At 38.5% G+C, this 24,893-nt stretch overlaps 1 protein-coding gene across 2 annotated transcripts; it reads left to right on the top strand.

Annotated features, from left to right (window-relative positions):
- The first annotated feature begins 1,543 nt into the window (after nt 1-1,543).
- On the top strand, nt 1,544-22,791 carry itm2bb (integral membrane protein 2Bb). 2 transcript variants are annotated; one of them, XM_085248615.1, is made up of 7 exons: nt 1,544-1,792; nt 17,814-17,972; nt 19,070-19,138; nt 20,214-20,357; nt 20,731-20,841; nt 21,540-21,690; nt 21,941-22,791. In XM_085248615.1, the coding sequence occupies exons 1-7, from the start codon at nt 1,709-1,711 to the stop codon at nt 22,027-22,029; spliced, it is 807 nt and encodes a 268-aa protein (XP_085104741.1). In that variant the 5' UTR covers nt 1,544-1,708; the 3' UTR covers nt 22,030-22,791. The 2 variants fall into 2 exon arrangements, with proteins under 2 accessions (XP_085104741.1, XP_085104742.1); XM_085248616.1 differs by having other exon boundaries at nt 1,545-1,792; nt 17,814-17,945.
- The last annotated feature ends 2,102 nt before the right edge of the window (nt 22,792-24,893 follow it).

Raw genomic sequence — 24,893 nt, 5'->3', positions numbered from 1 at the left:
TTCACGTGGTTTGTTGAGATATTTGAATCAAAGAAATAAGATATATTCTGAATTCATTATATAGCTCATCAGGTAAAACTGACAGTTCTTCTGTTTTTTTCTGTAAATCAAAAATGTGTATATTTCCTTGAAGCCCATTAAATTATTTAAATTTTGGATTTTTATGTTGAATGTTATTTCTTTAACACACTACCAGGTTTTAGTCATAATTTAAGTTCGTGTCGTTATGTTAATTTTCTTATTTTCTCTTATGTTATGGCAGGGATATCAAACTCCTTGTGTAAATATAAAGCCAGATTTGATCTTAACTGTCATTTCTGTCATTGCAAAAAAGTTTAACAACACAATACATCTCAGTTTTTCTGCATTACAGAGAAATACTAAAGTTTTTCAGCACAACTATTTGGGCTTAAACCGTAAGAAATAAATGCATAAATTACTTCCACTAATTACGTTAATTGTATAAAATTTACATCCAAATGTATTAATACAGAAAAAGTTCTATTAGCTTATGGCACAGATGGTCTTTTACTTATAAAAACAGAACATTTTTGTTAGTTGAAAGAATTTTTGTTTTTGTATTTTTCCTTTAAAGGCCACTGCAAAAATGATGAATTTGAATAACAACAGTAAAAAAGTGTCATTTGTGTTTTCATTCTTTATTTACTTTAGGTGAGTGGTCACGGGGGAGTTTTTTGATCAGTAATAAAACTCATAAAACTTATGAAAATACAGTTTAAAAAGTTGTCCCAGGGGCCAGATTGGAGAGTATTTGGCAACTGATTCTGGTCCTTGGGTATTTGACGCCCCTGCCTTACTTTTACCGTATTAATCAGTGTGTGTGTGTGTGTGTGCGTAGCTCGGATTGTCCCCCCCACCCCACTCTTTGGTGTTGATGGGTTGGTTATGCAAATATATCCCAGCAAAGTAATAAACTCTATAAATTATAGTCATAGTAATAAAGTCTTGAGTTTAGTGTATGTAATCCATTACATTTCGGAAGTAAATTATATAATATTTATTGACAGCTCTAGGTACTAGAGCAACAGTCGTGATCTAATCACTTTCATAATATTTGCACAGTTTTAATGTTCTATATTTAAATAAAACATTTTAGTCTATTACTTGCTTTTTTTGTATTATTTATCTATTTTATTATTTAACAGCCATTTATATGTTCTTTTAAGTAGGTATAGTACTAAATATGTTAACTGAGTTTTTCGTTTATTGTTTTCTGCATTGTTTTATTTTGTTGTTTATCTTGCATTCCCATTGCCTGTGCTTCTCGGCCTATTGTAAATCGTTTTGAAATACATGTCGTACATAGAAGAGGCTATAAAATAAAGCATAATAAAAGCAAGTATAATAAGGTATAATAAAGCACGTAGATACAGATGTTTACATAGTTTCACATTGATGTTGCTTGTAAGCTAAGTTTTAAGCTTGGATTGTGCCATTTTGCTTCGTATTTCAGTCAAATGTCGGAACGTCTCAGACTAATCGTCGTGGATATGCTTTTATTTTGAAGGACGGAAGCGCGGTCACTCTAAGTCTAGCTTTACGTCGCTCTTATCACAACAACAGACTTGGCCGGGGAAGAAGTGCGACTTCTTTTTATTTCGGAGCAAATTCTCTTTGCTGTTGTTTGCTTTTTGTTGTGTTGCTTTTTTCCCACTTTCTGTCGGAGATTGTCACCACTTGTTTCAAGATGGTCAAGGTATCATTTAACACGGCTCTGGCACAGAAAGATGTGAAGAAGGACGCCGAAACTCTTATTCCCGAGGAGGACAAAGTGAGTAGAAAATGGCTAACGGCAAACTAGGTTCTCGGTGGGGGAAAAGGCGCAGTTAAGCATAAATGCGTAGAGACACAATACTGTTGTTTAACAGGGCTCCTGATATATTTCAGTTTCCCCACTCTTTGAACAGTTTTAAATAATACATTTTAAAATCATACAATATGTTTTTAAAATACTAACGTCAAATAATTCAGAGTTCGGTGGACGTTACTTTCTCAGGTGGCGTTTGTTTTTTTCACCTTTGATACTCTTGACGTTTCCGGTATTTTCTACTTGTTTCCATTTTTTAAAAATCTATTTTATACACTGACTAAATGCCACATAAATATAATATTTACACGTTTTAAGTTGGTCTGGCAATACTCTGAAAACGTTAATGTAAGTTTATGGGCTCTAAAGTGCAGGAACGAGCTTTGCTTGACTTTTCATGTCGTTTTAGAGGTCAGCAAGTATACTAGCTGGTTAAAGCGTGTAGTTTCCAAACCGATCAGTCAATAAACAGAATTTGATTTTGGTGTTTTTGTTTTTTTTAACCCCAAATCACGTGTAGATTTTTACCTGACAAATTTTAAGATGGGTTTTAATCTGGTTTCGTATTACAGGAGTTGTCAGTGTTCTCACCAGTTATTCCTCCTTTTTCTGCAATCAGTTCGCCTCAGACTTCAAGGACGTGAAAATGTGCTGAGGGGGGGGAAAAGAAAAGAAAAGAACACAACAGAAAATGCAGATGTTATGTTATTGCGTCTTGGTGAAAGGTGCCACTCTCACAAAAGAGAAAGCATAATAGGTGGGAACTTCCCCATCACTAAACTCAAAAGTCCATGCAAATTTATTTATATTTAGTCTGCACCTCTCAGCAATTAATGACGGCTTAGGAAGGAAAGGCTTCACAGGAAGGCATAAGAGTCTGTCACTTCGCCAACCTCTGTGGTCTGAAAGGTATGTATGTAGAGTGTCCTAGAAATGTCATTCATAAGTTGGAAAATCCCCCCCCCCCCCCCCCCCAAAAAAAAAAATAAAAAAATAAAAAAATAAAAATGCAAAAACCCAAAGTGCAGTATGGTGACACTGCAGTGCATTTCACACAATATTCACTAGAAAAGTGCAACTAAATGACAGTTTTGGAGTTGCAGAGTGGCTGTGACTGCTGTGTGATCTCAACCTGCGAAGGAGCTTGTTCAGCTGCTTTCGAGCTGACTTGTGGAGTTGAATGTGTGGGCTGCTGAGGCGTGTTGCCTCTCAGACGGTAAAGTCTACAAGATCTTCCCGCTGGCCTCCACCCTGTTGTAAAACGAGCTGTCTGTTGTTTCTGTTTCGTTCTGACTGAGGACGTCTGGGCTCTCTCTGTATGCAGAGAGCGCTGCGATGTCAACCGTGCTACATGTTGGAGTTGCAAACGCAAACAGCTGCTTGTAGTTTCAAAGATGTGCAATGAGTGACAAACCACAAAGTGTAATTCTCGATGAGAAGCTGTGAGAATATCTTATCTTGACTCGTGGTGAGAGTTCTGCATTAGCTGGAAACTTTCACACAATCTGCCTGCTTGGTTATTGTGGGATTAGACTGTATGAAGGTGGCATACACCTCCAACCCCCCACCCCCCTGTGTCTTGAGCTTCAGTGTCACAGACTTTTATCTTTTTAATCTTGATAATCAGAGCTTAATGTGCTCCTTCAGGGGGATTGAAGTAGAAAAGAGGCGATTCTGCACTTCGTTTGGGGTTGTGTCTTGGGGGATTTTCTAGCACTTGTGGAGAGAGCAAATGAGGACTTTGTGCCATGTGTCTCGTGCGTGGGGTTCAGTAGCATTTAGTTGAAATGTAATCCTTTGAAGTCCTTTACTGAACCTTTTTTAAAGTAGGGTTGTTGTTGTTTTAGAGTTAGATATCAGCCCCTATCCTCTAATTTGATTTAAATTAACAAAGTCTGGATAGGATAACAAGTGCATTATTGTCCCAAAAGTCTGAAAATTTCTTTGTTACAACCGCCAAAAATTAACTCAACCTGTAAACAAAAGAGTTCAAAAGAGTTCAGAAAACTAAAGTGAAGGCACTAAATAAGTAAAAGTCTAATGCAATAAAATACAATGCAAGTAAAAAACAAAACAAAAAACTTAACATTTAAATAAAATGTCAAAAAGTGGCAAATATATAATAAAGTGTCTGTATAAAGCAATATATCTCAAACTGAGGAAATCAGAACAAAACAGGATAAAGCTGTAGAGGAAGTCCGGTGCTCATGTGGAAGAACAGACATTTCTGATAGTGATTAATGATTGATTTATCATTGGCAAAGTCAACAAGTTCTTCATAAATGAGGACGCTTTACTAAATTTCTAAGACACGATTTAAAATTCTGCACTGTATCAGATCTGTTTTCGAATGTATTAACATGCCCTCAAAACAAAAAAGGAAAAAAAACATTCTACAGTCAAGGAACGAGGTGTGTGTCTTGTTGCTCAACAGGATCCAAAAACTGATAAAAGTGGTTATAAAATATAAACGTTGCAGGCTAAAGCTATTAGTAAGCAGCTGCTTTAACAGACGGTTAGCTGATTTAAATTAATCGCAACTAGAAAAAATCCATTTATCCCAAACCACCAACAGAAGTGGACAGGAGCAGAGATGGAACAGGAAGTTTTATTACCCGCATCCAGCACGCGAAGCCAGTCCTGTCTGTAGCAGTGAGAGAGCACTGGATCATATCTAATCTGATTTAAGTACCCCTGAGTAGTGGTCATAGGTGGATGAATATTAGCTGAATAAGTGAAAGACTATTAAGTCTTTAACAGCTCCTCTGGTTCTCTAATCCCTCATTAAACGTGTTGAACTTTGTTTTGTTTATGTGTAAAAATTGCTGAGAGGAACAGTATGCTAATACAGTACATTAGCCTTAGTTTAGAAAATAGCTTGGAAAAAATCATGATGTGATGTAAATTCAGTTCTGTTTTTAATTTGATTCATTTCTTCTTCAGAAAGTACCGATAAAAATACCATTAAAGTAATGGACTGATAAGCATTATCATTAGAAATACCATTAAAACCATTCACCATACCCATACCTCATTCTGTAGTCAAGGAAATATGTTGGAAAGTGTTTTCTAACATATTTAGAAATCAAAGAATTATTAAAAAAAAAAAAAATCTCCCATGGAGCAGGCTTGAGTTTATCACACCGTCATCTATTTTGCCTTCATGGAAATTTTCCTGCTGCTCTGCTTCCTGAGGGAGGAATCTGCTCTACTGGTCAGACCGCACAGGACCAAACAGGAACTAGCAAATGTTTTATGTTTTTGCTAGTTGTGTTTATGTGTGTTGGGGAGGTTATTTGATTATAAAAATAGTCAATCTGTTGAGGTCTTGGCTCCTGTTTGTTTTCTTTTCCTCGTTTCTTTTCCTCATTGCTCATGTGAACACAGACACTGTTGTAGTTCAGTGAGTTGCAAATCTTGTAAATGTAGCAGCTTGCTGGTTTACTGCCATATGTGCCGATTAGTAAACAACAGATGAGTTATGATACAAAAATAGGAGCTAGGATGCTTTAAAGTGCGGGATGAGCCAAGTCTTGCTGATACAAGGTGGCCTGATGGCAGACACTTGAATGTGCCATGAGTCTTGTGGTCTGACAGGCTGGAGACAGTGAGTTTGTCTGTAAGCCATCCCGTTCTGCCCTCATCAGATGTTTTGGTCATTCCTGCCTCCTGTTATAGCTGTGAATTTTCCTTGGATGTTTGGATTCAGATACAGTTATTAATCATTACTGATTGGGGAGAATGCCACATGATTATTATGTATGGTAGGAGGTCTCACAAGATCAGCCATTTGCTCCTTGTTGGTTGGTAGACTAAACAAAAGAATGTCTGCAGGAGCAAAGAGCGGTCCAGACAACAGCAGACTGTTGAACTGTGGAAGACTTGTTTCACAGGGAATGATAGAGATCCAATAGCTAACCAAAACTTTGATTGCTTGCCACTGGAGGCTGAGTAGGTGAAAGATCGACAGCAATCCAGTTAAAAATCCAGCACCTGCAACTGCTGATGATCACAAACTCAGCTACAGAACATTTTTCCAATTTTACTACTTGTGAATAGATCTTGTTAATTAAAGGCTGTATTTGCATCATCTTGACTCTAGCTGAACTAAGCAGTGAGTATGTTCTGGCTTATATTGAGTGATGAAGACATACTTTGCCAAAGAAAAAACTTGAATTTTGATAGTTTCTCTTTTTGTTGGGTTCCTCTTTACTCTCTGAGTCACTATCTGTCTGATAAACTCTTGTCTGACTTCCCTTTCATTTTCATTCTTCTTATATTTTAGCTCAGTTATGAGCAGAAAAACAGCATATTGAACTTTTGTAAACTTGAAAATTTATAGTATTCTTTAGATAAATTGAATAACAATTATCAGCATGTTTTATGATGGATACAGCTGTGTTTGCATCAAATACAAATTTCTCTAAGATTGGTTGGAAATGAATTAAAGGTGCTTGATTATGTATCTGCTCTGAGTAAATAGATGTTTTTTAACAAAGTGACTTGGCGTATTACCAGACAGCAAAAAGCCATGTGAATGAAACACATAGAGGTTCATGTATAACAGGAACAAATTTGCAAGCCTGTTTGGCTCCACAGATACTGCTTGAGCACTTGTGGTGTATTCGGGGACAGCTAAACTAAGCATGAAGATATGCTTAGCCTAAATATTTAGCTTGACCTATTTTCCCTCTATAGTTGTCTCAGTGACTGTCGTTAGTATGAGACACACTCAGGATTATTGGGGATTGTTTAACCTGTTAAGGTCTGATAGAAACATCCTTGCACAGCAGTTGAACTGAAGGCCATGACCGCACCTACAGAGCAGTGTGCTGTTTGTGATGTGGCTTTGCAGCCCTTTATATTGTCTGCCTGATTGTGTTTACAGTCTTTCTTTTATACAGGATGGCTGTGAGCCATGCACAGTCATAGTGCTGGACTTGCACCTTTATACTTTCGGTGTTGTTCCTAGTTGCTATATAAGAGACAGCTGCTGTGTAGCCACCATACACTGCATTTGGTATAGAACAATGTCAGTGTGTGTGTTTTATAGCAACCTTGCAAATAATTTACAGGTGACCGTAAACACATTAGGAAACTCAGCAAGTATTAATACCAGCTGTAGCACCCTGTGTCCAAAACCAGAACTTTGTTCATGTCCAGTGAAAAACCTCTCATACAGTCAATTTATCCTATTATTTAATGCACAGAAAATAATCTATCATAATATTTCTGAGTCTGAGATGGTAAATTCAGCTTTAGCCAACAGATTGGTTCCCCCCCCCCAATTAAAACGTTTGAAACAGTTATTTGACTTACAAGTCGGCAGAATAATTATTGCAAATTTAGTAAAATCTTTATGCTTTTTGTCCACTTATTGTTTATTTCAAGTGTTAATAAATATACTATTATGTCTGCTTTACAAAATTGCAGCTTTGTGCAAATTTAGAGCGTTCTTCAGTTAGATATTTTCTCTTTAAAATTTTCTATTTAATAAATTATCAGTTTTATTGACCAAGTGCTTCAACAGCACACTACAGGATTTTCATCACATTAAGATATTGTCATTGAGACAGTGCAGTTTTGCGTTTGTAAGGCACATTTACACAACAAACACATTATTAGTACTTAATGTTAAGATGAGAAAAACAAGGCCAATATATGATAATTTGGTTTTAAATGACGAAAACTGCTTAGATGGTAAGGCAAATAACTTCCAGCTACCTCAGCTTAACTTTGGATGGAGGAGCACCTGTGCTTACCTCACAGTTGGTGAGCGGCAGTGTTTGAATCAGGCTGTAGTGCTACAGCAGTTGCGGGTGGTGCTTATTAAAGATCAGCTTTCACATCTCTGTCCTCAAATCAACTGCAGCCGTGTCAAGCTGAGTGTAGAACATCACAGGAGGAAACCACTGCGCTGAAAATTTCACTCTCAGAAGAGTCTAGTGTTTAATTTCATGCTTAAATATAAACGTTGAGTTCTCCTGACTTGATGGGCTTTTTTTTTTTTTTTTTTACTTTCAATTATATGTTGAGAAAAAGTTTGCACGACTTAAATTATATTTTTTTTAAATAAGTAAAACACAGCCAGCTACCAAGAGACTTTTTTTGTAGTGATGAGAAACCACTTTTGTCTTCAAGTCAGGTTAAATTTAAATGAATACATTTTTAAAAAGTAACAATCAAGACAAAGCAGCCAAACCACTCCCCCATTTATTTATAAATGAGCAAGTTCCTGGGACCAACGTCGTGCAACCTCTGTGTACTGACTGTGCTACAAAATGGCTTCTGCAGCTGCGTTTGATAATAAGTTTGATTTGTCAAATAGAAGAAATGAGTCTTCAAACTATGCATATTGCAAAAGTGTCAAAACCGTCTCAGTGTGCGTCTCCATCCTCTCATTCTGTGATGAGTGAAATAGATGATAAGGTTGAACTTTGGCCTGTGCGTGTCAGCTAATAAAGTGTCTAAGCTGAAGTACAGATAAGAGAAGTATACAGCGGTCCCTCGTTTATCGCGGTAGTTACGTTCCAAAAACAACCTGCAATAGGTGAAATCTGCAAAATGTTTTAAGATTGTAAAACAACTCACTATAAGCTTTATACACTTTTCTCAGACACACATGAACATTTTCACACTTCTCTCTCTTGTTTAAACACTCTCAAAGTTCAAACCTTCGTAGAAAAAAAGTCCAGTATTATAGAATGAAACCAAAGGAACCCGCAGGTGCCTTTGAGGGTCCAAAACGTTTCGTTGACATTGTTGTGTTTGTTTGGGAGAAAACTTACAAACATACAGTGCAGCACTTCAGAGTCACACTGCTAGCGATTGAAGATTTATGTAAATTTGACCAGCTGAACACATACTGTACTGTACAGGAGACGCAGCATGAGATTGATTGACAATGGTCTACAGCCAATCAGGACGCAGAACACAATGCACTGTTAAAAAAAAAAAACAGCATGCAAAATTGCGAAACAGCGAGGCCGCAAAAAGTGAACCGCGTTATAGCGAGGGACCACTGTATTCCGAAGATTATGAAACTAGACTCCTTTTCCCGTATATAGTCTTTTTGAACATCAACGAAACTAGACAGTATTAGAAAATAAAGAGTGCTAAGTTGTTTTTTTTTTTAATCTCTAGTTGTAGCATTTCATTTGTGAACATTTTTTACTGTACTTTAAACAAAGTTCTGGTACTTTGTAAAAATATACACTGCTGTCACCAGCTGTCTCAGGCTATGTCCATACGTACACGGGTATTTTTGAAAACGCAGATTTTTCTATGCATTTGGCCCTTTCGGCCAACACACAAACTGCGTTTTGGGTCATTGAAAACGCAGATTTTTAAAAACTCCTGCCAAGGTAGAGATTTTCAAAAAACGTTGTTTTCGCGTTTATGCGTGGACGAGGAAAATTGAGATTTAGTCATGCAACGTCAAAGGTGTGCGCCTTTTTTGGCGTCACGATGTGCGCCACGTTTTTGTTTACATGAGATGAATTTCTACAACAGCAGATAGAGACAAAATACTGTTGCTGTTAATCTTACTATCTGCAGTTTTTACACGCTTGCGTATACACACGCAGATACTGTTCATCCATTTAGAAAGACGGAGTTGTCAGAGTGAACTTCGGACGGGGCTTCTACATTCAGCACAGACGCTCTCGCAACCCAAATCCCGACGCCAACGTCATCGTCGATTTTGAATAAAATAATGTTTTTTAAATTAAATGTTTATTTATGTATGTTGTGTGCATTTTGTCCATTTCTAAGTTGTGAGTCAACACCAGCCAAAATACTGTTTTTAGTCATTAACATTTGAAATGATGAAGGCACTTTAAAAGTAACACAAAATTAGCAGTCTTCCCAGAAAAACCAAAAACTTTTCAGAAGTGCTTAAAGTTAAAATCCTGTTTACTCTTTTCCTTCCAGGTTCCTAGACTTCTGATTGGCCAACATACAACATAAACGGTTAGGATTTGGCATGTTCTTGACACCGTTTGACTTCGTTTTTGGCTTTTACATGTGGATGGGATTTTTTTTTTTTAAATCTCTGTTTTCAAAAATACGTGTGGACGTGGAGTTTAATAAACTCAGCCCTCTGCTCCTTGCTTCCTAAAATATAACACGACATTGGAGTAAATTCTTGACCATCTCACACTTCTGTTTAATCAGTTTTCTTTGTAACATTTATTCAGCTGTGTGAAAACTATAACTTTAATATCAGCCGCACCGATTTACTCAGGAACAAATAAAACAGTAGCGAAAGACTGCGCAGGGTATGAAAACGGCATAGCACTTTTGCAAATATGTGATGTCTTGATAAATCGAGCAGATATCACCTGATATATTGGGTGATATCTTGAAAATTTTGTGACCCAGAAAGAGTAATATTAAAACTAAGTAGCTGCCGCTTTATTGTTGGAACCTGGAATTGGCTGGGCCACGCTATGAATTGTGGGATACGTTGGGCCACGAAGAATACCTCCAGCCCATCCTTCAAGTCCAGGGAAATGAAGGACACATTTGTCGGCCGCATTTGGAGGAGCCTTTTAATTGCAACAGAATTTCCCTCGGGATAAATAAAGTTCTTCTTATCTTATGAATTCAGTCTTTAAATGTTTGAGCAGTTGTATCTGCCGAGCCTCACAGTTTGGGTGTCATATACTTTGAGTGTATGTGGTTTTATAGAGGCTGAGCTGGAGCAGTTACATGCTTACACCTGCTGTTTATGCAGATGCTCAAAGGAACCTGTGGTTGTATCTTGTTGACGTTGTGGGCATTTTGAAGCAAAACTTTATTGCAGTATTTAGGTTAAGAGCTTCATGTACATACTTGCTGTGCTTTGATTCCTAATTTCAGCATGAAACCTGGTGAACCTCCCTGCCCTGTCTGACGACAGTATAATCAGCTATGGAAGTAATCATTATCATTAGTAGTCTGTTGAGATTTAAAAGGTCTCCTTTTTACGTAATATTGATTTTCTTTTCCGTCTATCACGTCTTTCAGCAAACAATCGAATGAAAATAATGTTTTCTCTCAGTTTTGAGAAGGAGCTATTCCACATGTGCCAGTAAAAAATTTTCTTCCACCTTCACATTCATCAGTAAACCTAATTACAGATTTGGATTACAGACCTAACCTTTCCTCTGTTGCTCTCTGCTTGTTTGTTCTCTGGTTGGTTGTTGTCTCAGACACGTGGGCTGCTTGAAAAGGATTACAGTGTAATCAGTCAGATGGAGACTCAGCCAGAGAGCTTTAGCTGCCTCCCACAGGACGCTGCCGACCACTGAAACTCAAGAAGAGGGAGGATTAACTAAGCAGGCACATATATATGACAGCAGCTATGAAGCCCATGCACATTTACATAGTGCACACCTATCTGAATGGTGTGCACAGCCACTGCTTAACGTAGTGAAAAAGTGTAGGGTTGCGTCCCACCATGATGCTATTAGTATTATATCTGTGACACATATCTAAGTCCTAATGTATGTTTACATACTTATAAATACACTGTGTGGTGGAGGATCAACATTTAACCACCTGTAATACACTTCAGCCAATGGTAATACACTTCATGAACCCCTAATAGGATTTCAGCTCTTCCCTTAAATGCTTCTGTAAGTACACCAAGAGCTACTTTTAAATCTATTTCCATTAGAAAATCCACACTCTTTTAATTTCTTTACGTTGGACATGAGTGCTCTTATTCTGCAGTGGGTTTTGTTGTTGTTTTTTCCTTTAAGCCAGTGTGACACACTTGCTGACTTTGGCTTTTTAAACACAAAGATTTGCTGCTTTCTTTTATATTCCTTACACTCTTTCTACTCTTTCTTCTTTCGACCTAACGTTACCCAGTTACTGCCTTCACAGACACGCTATGTAGCTCAGAGGTGAAGATAAAGTTTCATGTGTAGACTGAAATAAAACCCGCCTTGGACAGTGATACTCACCTGTATCCACAGAGATGGAAACACAAGCCGTCCTCAGGTAGACTGATGCTTATGGACAGCATTATCCGCTTAAGACATTTACTGAAAGACTGAATCGTGCTTAGGATCACAGGGAGTTCTAAATAGTACTTTATTTGCATATTGATTATTGACAAGGAAAATGCCACAATACAGAACATGAAACATATTTGTTGAGGTGAACTGAAAAAGTGTTAAAGCTTTCAGTATGCCTGCAAAAGACAAAGAACTGCATTAATAGGTAACCAAAGCCTGACAGAAATGGAATATATGCATAACTAAAATATTCCTGAAATAGTAGTAATAGTAATGAATTGAACATAAACACACACACGGCTGCCAGTGGTTTACATTTAATCATGAAGTTGCTTTCAAAGCAAAAGTACTTTTGCTTTTCAGTGAATTCTAGCTTCTCAAATGAGCTTTTCCTCCTCATCTTTATACTGTCATACATTTAATATCTTTATGCTAAGCATAAATATCAACATTGATCCCCTAGTTTAATTTACTTCATGTCTTATGTTACATTAAGGTGTAAAAGGCAAAAAGAACTTCTCAGATTTATTTCTGGAGACTTGATCGTCTTTTACTTTCAACAACTAAGCAACACTGTAAAGCTTTTCTGTAGGATTTCCACTACTTGTTGACCACTGAGCACAAACATCATTTATTTTTCCTGGCTGTCAACTTTAATTCTGGAAAATTAACTGGGTTTGTTTATTTTGTTGTTGTTGGTTGTTTTTTTTGTTTTTGTTTTTTTTTTTGTGGGGGGGGGGCAGGGTTTGTGGCCACAATGACTCTAAAGATCTTCACACACAGATTAATAGCTCTAACCATGTGAATCCACAAACATAATTAACTGGAAAATGTTTGTTTGTTGTGGTGGGTTTAGTGTGGTCAGCCCGTAGGTTCATCTCAAAGACACACAAACACCGTCATTGATCCCTGTGGTGTTGTGAATGAAGCCCAGAGGACACTTCAGCACAGTGTAAACCAGCAGCCTTCATCCTCACAGCAGCAGCTCAAACCTGGGATTTCTGTGGCCACCAGTGTTGGGTTTGTTCCTCAAAAAGAGTGCCCTATTGTGTAGTGTATTACACAATTCTCATTACTTTTCTCAAAAGTAAGGCTGTATGTTCATTAATTACTTACCAGAGAAAGTAACTTATTGCACTACTGTTGCATTGCTTTTGCATTACTCTATAAATGACTTTGTACACAATTAACAATATAAACCACACTGCAACACAAATCCCTGTCCTAATGAGGACACACAATCTTTCTTTTAGTGTTTGCACGAGAACACAAAAATGGTAACACAAAGGACAGTCGAAATCCAGCCCAAAGAGATTTCAAAGCGATTGCGAGTTATATTACTGTAGAAACATGTGCAGGTACTGAAATGTAATCTGATTACATTAACCTCACACTTTGGAATGTGCTACACCCATCACTGGTGACCACCAACCACAACAAAAAGCTTACACAATAAGTCGTTCCTGGCTTAAGAACAAAAGAGGACGTGTCATTTAACCAGACAGCACTGAGAAACAAAAATATCATTGTGTATAAAAAGATGTTTGTGTTGAGAGTTGGGCCAGCTCAGATATGTTTCAGTTTCATATACTTCATAAACATTTTTAAATGTAATGATACAATTAATAATCTGTAGGCCCTCAAATAATGATGAAATGATACAAATTTTGAGTGTTGAGTGTAGAGTTTTTGACTGTACATATTGTTCTCATGACGTCGGCATGCTTTCCCGTGTTGACATAGGAGTGGTATAATGAGGGTGCGTGTGTTGGAATTATGAAACGTTGGTCTGAAGGCCTGTTGGGTCTTGTTGTTGGTGAGACTTTAAGAGATGGTTGTAAAACTGGAAAAAGACATAGCAGTGCTCCACAGCAGAGGTCCTGATACAAACTTTGTCTTGAAATTTGAAAACGTTTTTACTTGGTGAACTTGCTACTGATGCTTCCTCGTCATGCTTGATGGTCTGTGCATTAAATTGTTGTTGGAGAGTAGCGAGCAGTTTTCAGATTGTATGTTACCACATGCAGTTCATCCTTCATTAAAGACATGAACCAACCATAGACGGTCAGCTGCAGTTCAGCCGCAGACCAGGTCTGACATATATGTTATTAGTAACATGCATTTCACCATTTCAGGGAGAAAGTCGTCATCAGTCCTTATTTAACCTCACCCTTAGTAAACTTATTGCAGCTTTGCCACTGGAGCCAATATTCACACCCTTTTTGGACAGCACTACTCTACACTTTCCTGCTTTAGTTTCCTTCCTTCTGCTCTGTTCAATTGTGGAGAGCTGTGAGTACCTGTGAATGAGCTTTTTGCTTGGGTTAAGTCTCTTTCGTGATATTGAATCAGGATCCTTAAAGTAAATGTTTTTTAATTAAACTGCAATACATGCGTCCTTCCTTGAAGGTCTCAGAACTCTTTTGTTCTGTTTGCTATAGAGACTTCTGCTTTTTATGTTTTGCTAACTTTTTTTCCCCCTTCCCTTAAAACCAAAAAGACATGTCGGTGATTGGAGCAAACCCCTTATTTAGCAGAGGTGACCCCAGCTATACAGCTGATGGAGAAAAGCCTGAGGAAATGTTCCCAATTTGGTGTCTTTCTGCCAGGCAGTGGTGGTATTAAACTGACTGCATCTGACACTAACATGTTGCTGATCTGTCAGCCAGTGTGTACTTTTTAAACGGTCTCACCCCCCACTTCCTCTTATTTGTCCGCATATTTGGTTTCATGCTAACGTCTGCTTTTTGGTTCCTTTTTTTAATCGCTACCGGTATTTCTGTTCATTCTAGGAAAAATGTTACATTCTAAGAGTCCTCTCCTGCTTTCTGTACTTTGACTTGTAGATCTGAAAGGGCTGACTATCTATTTCTCAGCAGCCACCCTGCTGCTGCTTTAAAAAAACAGAAAAGGCTCTTAACACTCTTCTTCTCTACCCGATATGCTGAAATGCATGGTAATGCTTCACTGACCAATCAAAAATGTAAAAACAAGCTTTAAACTGGAAGTCAGCTGTTCTCAAAGCAGATAATTCATGCTGACAAGTCTTGTTTTGTGATGACACAGTATATCTGCAGGCCACAAAAGATGAGGATGTCCTAAAAAAAATTTTATCCAGTGTATAAATGTGTTAAGTTCAAGTACTAAAACATGAAAAAACAACTTTAACATTTTAGTGATTAGCGATCGTGGCTCAAGAGTTGGGAGGTCGCCTTGTAATTGGAAGGTTGCCGGTTCGAGCCCCGGCTTGGACAGTCTCAGTCGTTGTGTCCCTGGGCAAGACACTTCACCCGTTGCCTACTGGTGGTGGTCAGAGGGCCCGGTGGCGCCAGTGTCCGGCAGCCTCGCCTCTGTCAGTGCGCCCCAGGGTGGCTGTGGCTACGATGTAGCTTGCCATCACCAGTGTGTGAATGTGTGTGTGAATGGGTGGATGACAGGTTGTGTAAAGCGCTTTGGGGTCCTTAGGGACTAGTAAAGCGCTATACAAATACAGGCCATTTACCATTAACTACGATCAGTGTGACAAAAGACTGTGTTTGTTCATTTTATAAAATTTACACATGTAGTCTTGACCTTGGTCTAACCAGGATGATTTAATAACCATAATATCCCCTGGGTTTGATTATATAATAATAATAAGCATTTTCCTGTCAACCCTTGTGTTATTGTATACAGCACACTGTTGAACTGAACCAGTTTTAGACCAATAAGGATTTAGGAAATTAGCAAACACACTCTGTCTGGAAATGCATGCTAAATATTAGCCTTTTTTGATCATTTAATTGTTGCATGGGTGTACATGCGTGGTTTACATATGAACATAGGAGACTTGGATGTTCTGCTTTAGTTAAGACAGAAGGATGGGCCTTTTACATAGTGCAGCACTGTGAGCAATTTGTCTTTACGTTAAAATGTTTGGTCAACCAGGTTAATTATGAAAGCAAGCATAAAGCATAATTATGTAATATCAGTGCCCCCCACCCCCAAAACTGCCACAAAAAAAGATTATGAAATGTTTTCGTCTGTGTTTCTGTAACGGAAACCGCACAATTTATTTTCAGACTTAACAGGAAATTTAAAAAAAGAAAATGGTATTCACAGGAAAGCAACAGATCAGCTGTACTTCAGACGTGTTCCCAAATGTGTTGGAGGTTTTTATCCTAAAAGAACGTGCCCGGCTGGAGTACACAGTGTAGGTTTTGTTTGCAGCTAAAACCCCTGTTCTTTTCATAGCTGTTGAATTACTTGCCCATAATCCCATAATCTTCATTTCTCCTCTCGGCTCACGTTAGAATCTCAGTTTCCTTTGTTACGTTGTTCAGAGAAAGTAACTTTTATGGCATAAACAGAAATCGCTATTAAAACAAAAATGCCAGCTGGACTTGCATGCAATATCATGTAGTAATGTTGCCACGCTTGCAGCTTGGTGAGCCTCTTCTGGCAGAGCGTGACTTTCAGCTGATGCAAATATAACAACTTCTCATCCTCACAAAGGCAGTATTATTGTGTTGGTGGTAAAGCTGCCCCTTGAAGTGTCCCGGCATTTATTGCTACTCAGCAAACGAACGCGTGCAAGGTTCTCCACAAATGTGGATTGTGTTTTCTTCCTTTTAAAACATTTGGACTTCAATAAAAGGGGGCTCTAAATGCCACTGTACAATAGCTGCTCAGGAGCAAACAAGAGAACTGGTTGGAAACTGGTAAATAAAAGAAAGCGGAGGGGAAAAAATCAACATTTGCTGCCTTAAAGCTACCAGGACAGCTTCAGTGCTTCTTGTTATCGGTTCTTCCAGCCTTTGCAACTCGATTCAAATCTAATAAAAGAACATAGCATGAAGAGATCATTCCAGTGACACGAGAAACCAGAACAAGAAAACATGCTTCCTCACCTTGCCCAGATTTTTTTTTTTTTTTTTTTTTACTGCCCACTGGTCAGAGAGAGAGAAGAAGAAAATGCAAATCAAGTAGAAGTTTCTACCTGATTGAAACTCCTTTTAGTCACTATTCAACAAACAGAAAATGTAAATCGGATATTATTGTAGTTTCCTCTTTCCTGAAGATTCCAGTGAAGTAATAACAGAACGAGTTGAGAGCCACACTTTCATCTCTGTTTTCGTTTCTTTTCACATTTTTAGGTATTTTTTCACTCTCTCTGTTTGTTTCCCCCCTCTGTGATTCGCATCATGATGAGTCACCCTGATGCTGTGTTAGTCTGAAAAGAGATGTTGAGCCTGCTTCATCTGATCTCAAGAAAGCCTTTGTTTTCTTACACACACACACACACACACACACACACACACACACACACACACACACACACACACACACACACACACTTTCCTCATCTCACACCCTGGCCTCTGGATTAATAGTTGACGTAGTTCAAGATATTTTCCCGGCTGAAAAGCTGGTGAAAGTTGGGACGGGTTCTGATTTTTATTTGAGTCTAAGTGCATTTGAATTTATTTAAAAAAACAAAACAACAAAATGTGCACAGTATTCAACCCATACTGCTGATTTTTGCTTTCAATTAATGTAATGTGGAGTGCTATTAAGTACATTTATATAACCGCAGTACTTGGTGCGTGCACTGTCCTACATGAACTTAGACTTTACCTGAGTAGGTCCAGCATGGTAAACTTTTCATATGTGGTACTCAGCATTTTTGTTCCCTGCGTTTATCCTTAAGAAAGTGCTTCTCCCCAGACCAGCTGCAGTTTCATCAGTGTATTTGTTTTCTGGGAGGAGGCCCTGCCTTGAAGGCTAGGGTGGTTTTGAATGCTTAATGCTTAAAAACTCAGGAAAATGCATTTGTGAGGGTTTGAAATAATAGGTATGTGTTGAAAATCATCACAAGTATTTAACGATAATAACCAGATGCGTACTGATCCTTGGGGGATTCTCTCAGATCCCTGAATGTATAATTGGAGGCAGTTAAACTTAATCGTATCTAATCAGTAGTTTGCCCTCTCCTGCAGGACGCTGAGGCTGCGGTGCTGGTGCGTCACCAGTCTCGTGCCTGGTGCTGGTGCATGTGCCTCGGTCTGGCCCTCATGCTGTCTGGAGTGGTGGTCGGAGGTGCCTACCTGTATCGCTACTATGTCATGGAGGTGAGTAGCGAGCCTGAGGACAATTTGGTAAGTATCTCATACAGCGCATGGAGCAAATGGTGCGTTGTTAAATATGAAAGCAGACAGGTAGAAATGCAGTTAACAACATTACAACAGAATGTCACAGATGGCGGTGGCTCAGGAAGAGTTGATCATCTATGATTAAAAACTAATGGCCAATGGTGACACCACTTTATCAACTTCATAATGGAATATATAAGTTTCCACATTTTCTGTTTAAAACAGTGACAGTGATGAACATAAACATGCATATGTATGTTACTGCAAAATTGCATATAATTTAGGATGTTATTGTCCTTCCATGAACAAAACCACCCTTATTTAAAGCGCCGTGCTCAGCTGTACTCCTGCAGCTCACACTGACAGTGAAGAGCAAAGCACATGGTACAAATTTATATGTACTTTTAAACACTTTTAAGCTCCACTTTCTGAAGAAAACACATTCAAATTTAATTTCTGTTCATGACATGGGTAAGAAAAGGCATGAAACTTGGATCAGAAATTGCAAAAGTAAATGTGAACTGACACAGCGCGACAGGTCAGAGCATGTACGCCACTGCCAGCTGTTCTTGTCACGTTAAGCTCCGCCTACAGCACAGTGGCAGTTCTAGACACAAACTAGACCAAGCTGTTTTGAGTTTATCAACTTGAGCTCATCTTTTGTAGCTGAAGACTGAATAAACCCGTCGCTGATCTGAACAGGCTTCCTGTTTACTATTCTGTAAATGGCTGTGATGTGGCTGAATGTCCTCTTCTATTTTTATTAATCCAAATTCTCTCTAAATTTAAAGAGAATCAAATTGTCTCCATGTCTGTCACATTACATTCCTTAAGGAAATGCGAACATGCGCTGTTTCTAAATTCAGAAAAACTTTGTGTCTACAGAAGTATCTGTTTTTATGCATTTCTCCAGAGAGAACTAAACTTTTAACGTCAAAAACTGATGTTATTAGTTATAACAAAATGCTGTGAAGCAGACGAAACTGAAGGACTCACTGGGAATAAGACTTCCTCAAATTTGAGATGTATGTTCTGTTACGCTTTATTTGTCAAAAATGTCACATCTCTGTCTCCTTTTTTCTTTTTCTTTTTTTTAACCACAGGAGGGCCAAGTATTTTTTTGTGGCGTCAAATACCGCGAAGAAGACTTCATGATCCAGGAGGAGGATGAGGTATGGCAAAACTCTGGATATAGTATCTTTTCCTTATCAGAGGCCTGTGTTATGAAGCAGGATTTGGGAGCTCAGCGAGGTGCTTCAGGGTTAACCCTCGGCTATCAGGGTTACAACAGGGGTTGATTTGTTAGTGGGCTACATCAGTATGGTGGCCATTCGAGATGGAAACCTGATTTGCTCTGGAGCATGATATGTCAAGGTTGGAGACCAGCGGGTACGAAATCACTACCCACTGACCCACTGATCAGTTCTCTGGAGAGTATTTTGCTCATTTATTTAAAAAAAACAAACAAACAACTTCTTGACCCCAGAGTGATAACAGAAGGGCCAGCTGGTTTTAGAGACAGAAAAAAGCTTTTGGTTTTCTCTGCATACCCATCAGGTATCACATTTTTAGGAAAATTGGGTTTTTTTGCTGCAGGCATCTTCAAATCGAAATCATTGCTCTGTAAACCTGAGCCTAAGCCTCGTACTTGGCGATCTTAAATAAGATTGTGAAGAATTATGCCATAATTTCTAGCACATTCCTTATTCCTCGCTCTTTCATGTGTGAACGGGTTTGTGGTTAGATTGTGAAACTCTGGGTTATGTATCGAGTTGAAAATCCCCAAGCGTTATTTGGTTGGTCTAATTGAAGATGCGAGGGTAGGTGAAGCCAGATAAGGACGAGATACCATGAGTATGATGAACTCCCTTGCAACACAGGCCTGTGTTTATATGTTTGTGTTCAGTAGATGTGACACTGGTTCAGTGTGTCTATTGTTTTCATTTAATCATTACCGATTGAGTTACTGATTAATGTCCTGAGTTGGTGACTAACTGACCTCTGCTTGCAGGGCTCTTTTAGGAAAGTGAGCCTAGTCAGTTTCGCATCACTGCCATAAATCAGTGTATGAGCTGACAGGCCTCCAAGCTTTGCTCCATGTGGTTTTATTTCTGTACCAAAAGTATTTTTTAAGAAAATATGACTTGATCCAAAAACAATTCTGAATTATGTTTAGGTAGAAGGAAAGCGTTTCACTGAGTAACCAGTGACTGTAACTTATTAAAAATGTTACGCACTGGTTCATAGGTGGAGGTGGAGCTGCCAAACCACATGCGTCAGATGTCAGAGACGATCCGGGTGTTGGAGACAGAGCAGGTGGAGCTAATCAGTGTGCCAGTGCCCGAGTTTGAAGATGGAGACCCAGCTGACATCGTCCACGACTTCAGCCGGGTATGTACTTGAAAAGATGGAAATAGTGATGTTGACGCAAAGCTACGGTTGCACATTTAGAGGGATTCAAAGTAGACCAAACATCACCTGGAATAACATTCTGACAGCTTTAGAATTTTAGGAAGAACATGTGAGTTGTGAGTGATGCAGTGTCTGCTAACCAGCCAGTAGGAATTCAGCCTGAGATGATTTACCCATCTCCCAGCATAGGCACCTTTATGGGAAACTGTATGCAGATATATTTAGCTATTTAACATTTAGATTTTAAAGATAACCAACTCAGCTTTCTATTCCGTTACTAGGTAAAGAAGAAAAAAAAAAAAGCAAATACCAGTTACTTTTCTGTTTTCTAACTGTATTCCTTCTTTCTCAGAGGCTGACTGCTTACCTGGATCTGTTTCTGGACAAGTGCTATGTCATCCCACTCAACACCTCCATTGTCATGCCTCCCAAAGACTTTTTGGACCTTCTCATCAATATCAAGGTAACTGTGCAGGGTTCAGACCTATTTGTGTTCCTGTGCTGGCTTAAGCCTGGATTATATTTCCATAAATCTGCTGAGGTCCAAGTAACAGTTTCATCATCAGACAGTGAATTTGAGGGTCTGTGTGGATGTCTACATGTTTGCCTTTTTTTTTTTCTTTTTTTTTTTTTTTTTCTTTTAACCTGCAGGCTTGTCCCCACAGAATTTACATTACAATGCACCAACTACCCATGAGAAAGAATTTTAACAGGAATGGCTTCTCGGTCATCAGGTCTCCTTCTGTCCGTTCCTTCATCCACTATGGAGTATAATCTAGGTTTTAGATGACATGATTTATAGCTGTCCTACATGCTCAAATTTACCATTCCATACTTTCCCAGACATGTTAAGGAAACTAGTTCCTAACTGATGCTCGGGGAAGATGCTTTAACGTCTTCCTCGTGTAAAACACTTCAAACTGTTCCAAACAGCTGGGACCAAAATAAATGAATTGAAACCACCAAGCTGCCTGCTTTAAATTGATATTTGCCATGGATCTATTAATACAGGTTCCAGTATTAATGACGATTAAGCAGAATCTGGCACTCCTCAAAGAAAAGAGATGTCCAAAAATTGAAATACAGACCCAAAAAGCGCAAGCTCTTACATATTTGCACCATGCTTTAAATAATTTGCATTTGGTTCCTCCCTTTGCCCAGGCTGGCACCTACTTGCCTCAGTCTTACCTGGTCCGTGAGGAGATGATGGTGACCGAGCGCCTGGAGCACGTCGACCAGCTCGGCTATTTCATCAACAACCTCTGCAAAGGCAAAGACACCTACAAACTGCAGCGCAGAGACAGGATTCTGGGTAAGCATGTCAGGCTTTCATTTAGGTTTAAACATACAGAGATATAAGACTACAGATGCCAAACAGGAAAGGCAAAGACAAAATGCACTGCCATACAAATGTTTAGCAAGCATTAAGAGAGATTGTAAATCATTGCAACCTTTAATCTGTGTATTTGAATGTTTGGAAGTTCTGTGTACTCTTTCAGCAACATGAGACACGAAATGCAGCCATACAAGTTTATATAAGAGATTCTCTGATCACCTCACAGGTATGCAGAAGCGCGAGGCTCTGAACTGCCACAAGATTCGTCACTTTGGGAGTCAGTTTGTGGTGGAAACCCTGATCTGTGAGCCTTAAGACGCCTCGTCGCCTCACGACGTGCTCTTAAAGTCACTGGCGTGCAGTGAGATTGTGTTTTTAATCCGCACCTGTCTATTGTTTCCTGTTCTTTACTTCAGGTAGTTTGAGTGAGTGAGCGTGGTGAAATGTGATGCTGTTGGGTGAATATTCAGTGATCCTAAAATTAAAAAAAAAAAAAAAGTGAAGCATTGCGTTTTTTGTTTTATTTTCCAATTTCTATACAGAAATTATTTTCAGAGATAAATTAGCTTACAGCCAGCTGAGTATACAAAAGTAAATTATTTTAATCAAATTAACTGCAAACATAGTATCAAGCTCTTCATTAATAGACGTGGGTAAATATGAGATTTCCTTGCTTTCAGTTCACATATAGCATTTTAAGACAGGGCGACTTTTATACCACTCAGTCCACAAAGACTTTTTTTGTATTTTGTCTGCTGTAGCTGTTAATACACTGCACTTGTTTTCTTAACTGGAAAATGATCTTAAAATAAGAGTGTAAATGCGCGCTTCTGCTGCTGAGCTTTAAAGTGTGTGAAATCTGACCGAAGAACACAATATTTTCATTCAGATGAAAGACAGCTCAGAGAAATAAAAACACGCTTATATTAAAATCTTTTTCACAGGGGTTGTCTGTCTTTTTATGAATGTGTAATTTTTTTTTTTTTTTTTTGGATAACTCTTCTTGTACCAATTTGTGTATATGATCTATAAACATAAGCAGACATACAGAATAAAGAAAATGGTAGAAACTATAAATGGCGTGTTGTGTGTTTCTGTGCCAGAAGCTTCAGAAAAATCCTATAAACTTTTAATTGGTGTATATACACTAATAATTATTTTGACTGTATTTCTGTTATTGAGCAAAGGATCAGACTACTTGAAACCAGCAGTACATGTTTATTTTAGTGTGCCTAGGGCTGCCGCGATTAGTCGACTAGTCACGATTATGTCGACTTTTAAAATCGTCGACGACTAATTTAATATTCGACACATCGTTTGAAGCTTTGTAAGATCCCAAAAGACGCAGGAATAAGTAGTAGGATTTAAGAGTAAATCGGCTTGGCTGAGATTAAAGTTATAGTTTTTACACAGCTGAATAAACGTCAAGCAGACAACTGATTCTCAGAAGTGTGAGATGCTCGAGAATATACTCCAGTGTCCTGTTATATTTTAGATAGCAAGGAGCAGACGGCTGAGTTTATTAAACTTCACCGAAACAATCTGCAAATTTCATTAAAATTTAATAAACTATCATCTTGTCTTTATTTTTAGTTAGCACAGACCTTAAACACTTAAAGCTGTAAGCTAATGATAGTTATATAAGAGCAGATGCTGCTGGTGCAATAAGCTGAACGTTTTACATCCAATGGATGCATGACCTGATTAGTCGACTAATCACAAAAGTAATCGTTTGTGGCAGCCCACTGTGGGCCACACTGGTGCATCAGCGCTACATCTTTTATGGGTTCTTTGACTTTAATGAAAGGTCAGATTATTTCTTCAGTCAGTGTACTGTTCACCACACAGTTTGTTTTCATCATACAGATCATAACTCATGATAAAGAATGTGACTGACAGTGTCAGTGGCCATGCTGTTTACAGCGGTGTCATCACATGCAGTCGTTACCTCAGTGAACTAACATAGATCAGCTGTCACAGTGGGCTCTCTGCCTGTGTGTCATAGGATCCTGGTGGAAATTTGTCTATGATTAAAGCACTAATCAAGAGAGCCCTAACCCAGGGGGCTCATGGGGAAAGCAGTGGATGGAAAGTCACCTTGATGGAGCAGGGAGGTGTTTGCAGACAGGTCATAAAAGCTGAGGTTCGTACAGTTACATCTGCTCTAAATACTGGACTGAAAACTATTAGATTTCTTTGATGTCTGTTTTACGTGTTAAACCTTCATTATTGTTTCACTCATGTTTGCTAATTTCAACTTGTGCCTGCTTGTACTGATTCAGTTTAGGTCTTTTAGAGCTGCTTTCCTCTTACCAACCTGTGCCAGCCTGAGGCCCTCAAACAGGAGCCTACAGGGTGTTTGTGGGTCTACATCAGGGGTGTCAAACATAAGGCCCAGGGGCAAGAATTGGCCCTGAAAAGACTCAATTAAGACCCACTGGCCAGCTTTCAGAAATGTAAAAGGGGGGTATAAGTTTTGTTCCTACTGGTAAAGACATCCCCTATAACTATTCTCACTACACCAGAGTAATAAGTAATAGTTAAACAACCAAAGTTCCTACTTTTTTTTTTTTTTTTCAATAATATATAATTTTTTGGGGGATTTTTGCTTTTTACAGTACATATAGAGATTTGTATTTTACATTTGCTGCATTTCACATTTATTCACAAATACACATTTTTCCAAAGGTCTAGCATCTATCCTGAACACGTCTATCAGTTTGTTTTTGCCGTCATTACAATTGGAGATATGATTACCTAATACCCCGTTCATAACTGAAGATGTGAGGATCCATTTTATATTGGAGCTATTCAGAGGATTACATCACCTTTTTTCAGACGGAGCAACACGCACCATGAATAACTACAGACATGATGGCTGCCTGGAATATCAATCTGGGGTGTGAATGCTAAAATCTGACAAGAGAAACATGATCCGCCTTTGGCTCTGATCCCAAGTGGCAGACACCCAGTCCACTACATCTATTTACTGAAACATTTTTAATAACTACGCAAACGTAGTATAAATAAATGTTCTTATCTTAAAAAAACATCCAAAATTATACAGGTAAACATAAGATTTTTAGATAACATTACAATGCAGGTATACCAGCAAGTAATCGAAAGTAATATAAAGCAAACAATAGAAAATAATCTTCCTGTGTCCGTGTCCTGTTTAT

The sequence above is a fragment of the Mchenga conophoros genome, linkage group LG16 (genome assembly GCF_057382185.1).
Source record: "Mchenga conophoros isolate Kocher_MC1m ecotype Shallow Benthic linkage group LG16, M_conophoros_male_GT1.1, whole genome shotgun sequence".
Lineage (NCBI taxonomy): Eukaryota > Metazoa > Chordata > Actinopteri > Cichliformes > Cichlidae > Mchenga > Mchenga conophoros.
The sequence above is the reverse complement of the archived record's forward strand: the minus strand, read 5'-3'. Positions and strand labels throughout refer to the sequence as shown.

Bases quoted from the DNA above. Each gene is read 5' to 3' on its own strand.
- itm2bb (XM_085248615.1), top strand. From the start codon at position 1,709: ATGGTCAAGGTATCATTTAACACGGCTCTGGCACAGAAAGATGTGAAG. The intron at 17,973-19,069 runs GTAAGTATCTCA...TTTTAACCACAG, and splicing joins GCGAGCCTGAGGACAATTTG to GAGGGCCAAGTATTTTTTTG. The intron at 21,691-21,940 runs GTAAGCATGTCA...ATCACCTCACAG, and splicing joins GCGCAGAGACAGGATTCTGG to GTATGCAGAAGCGCGAGGCT.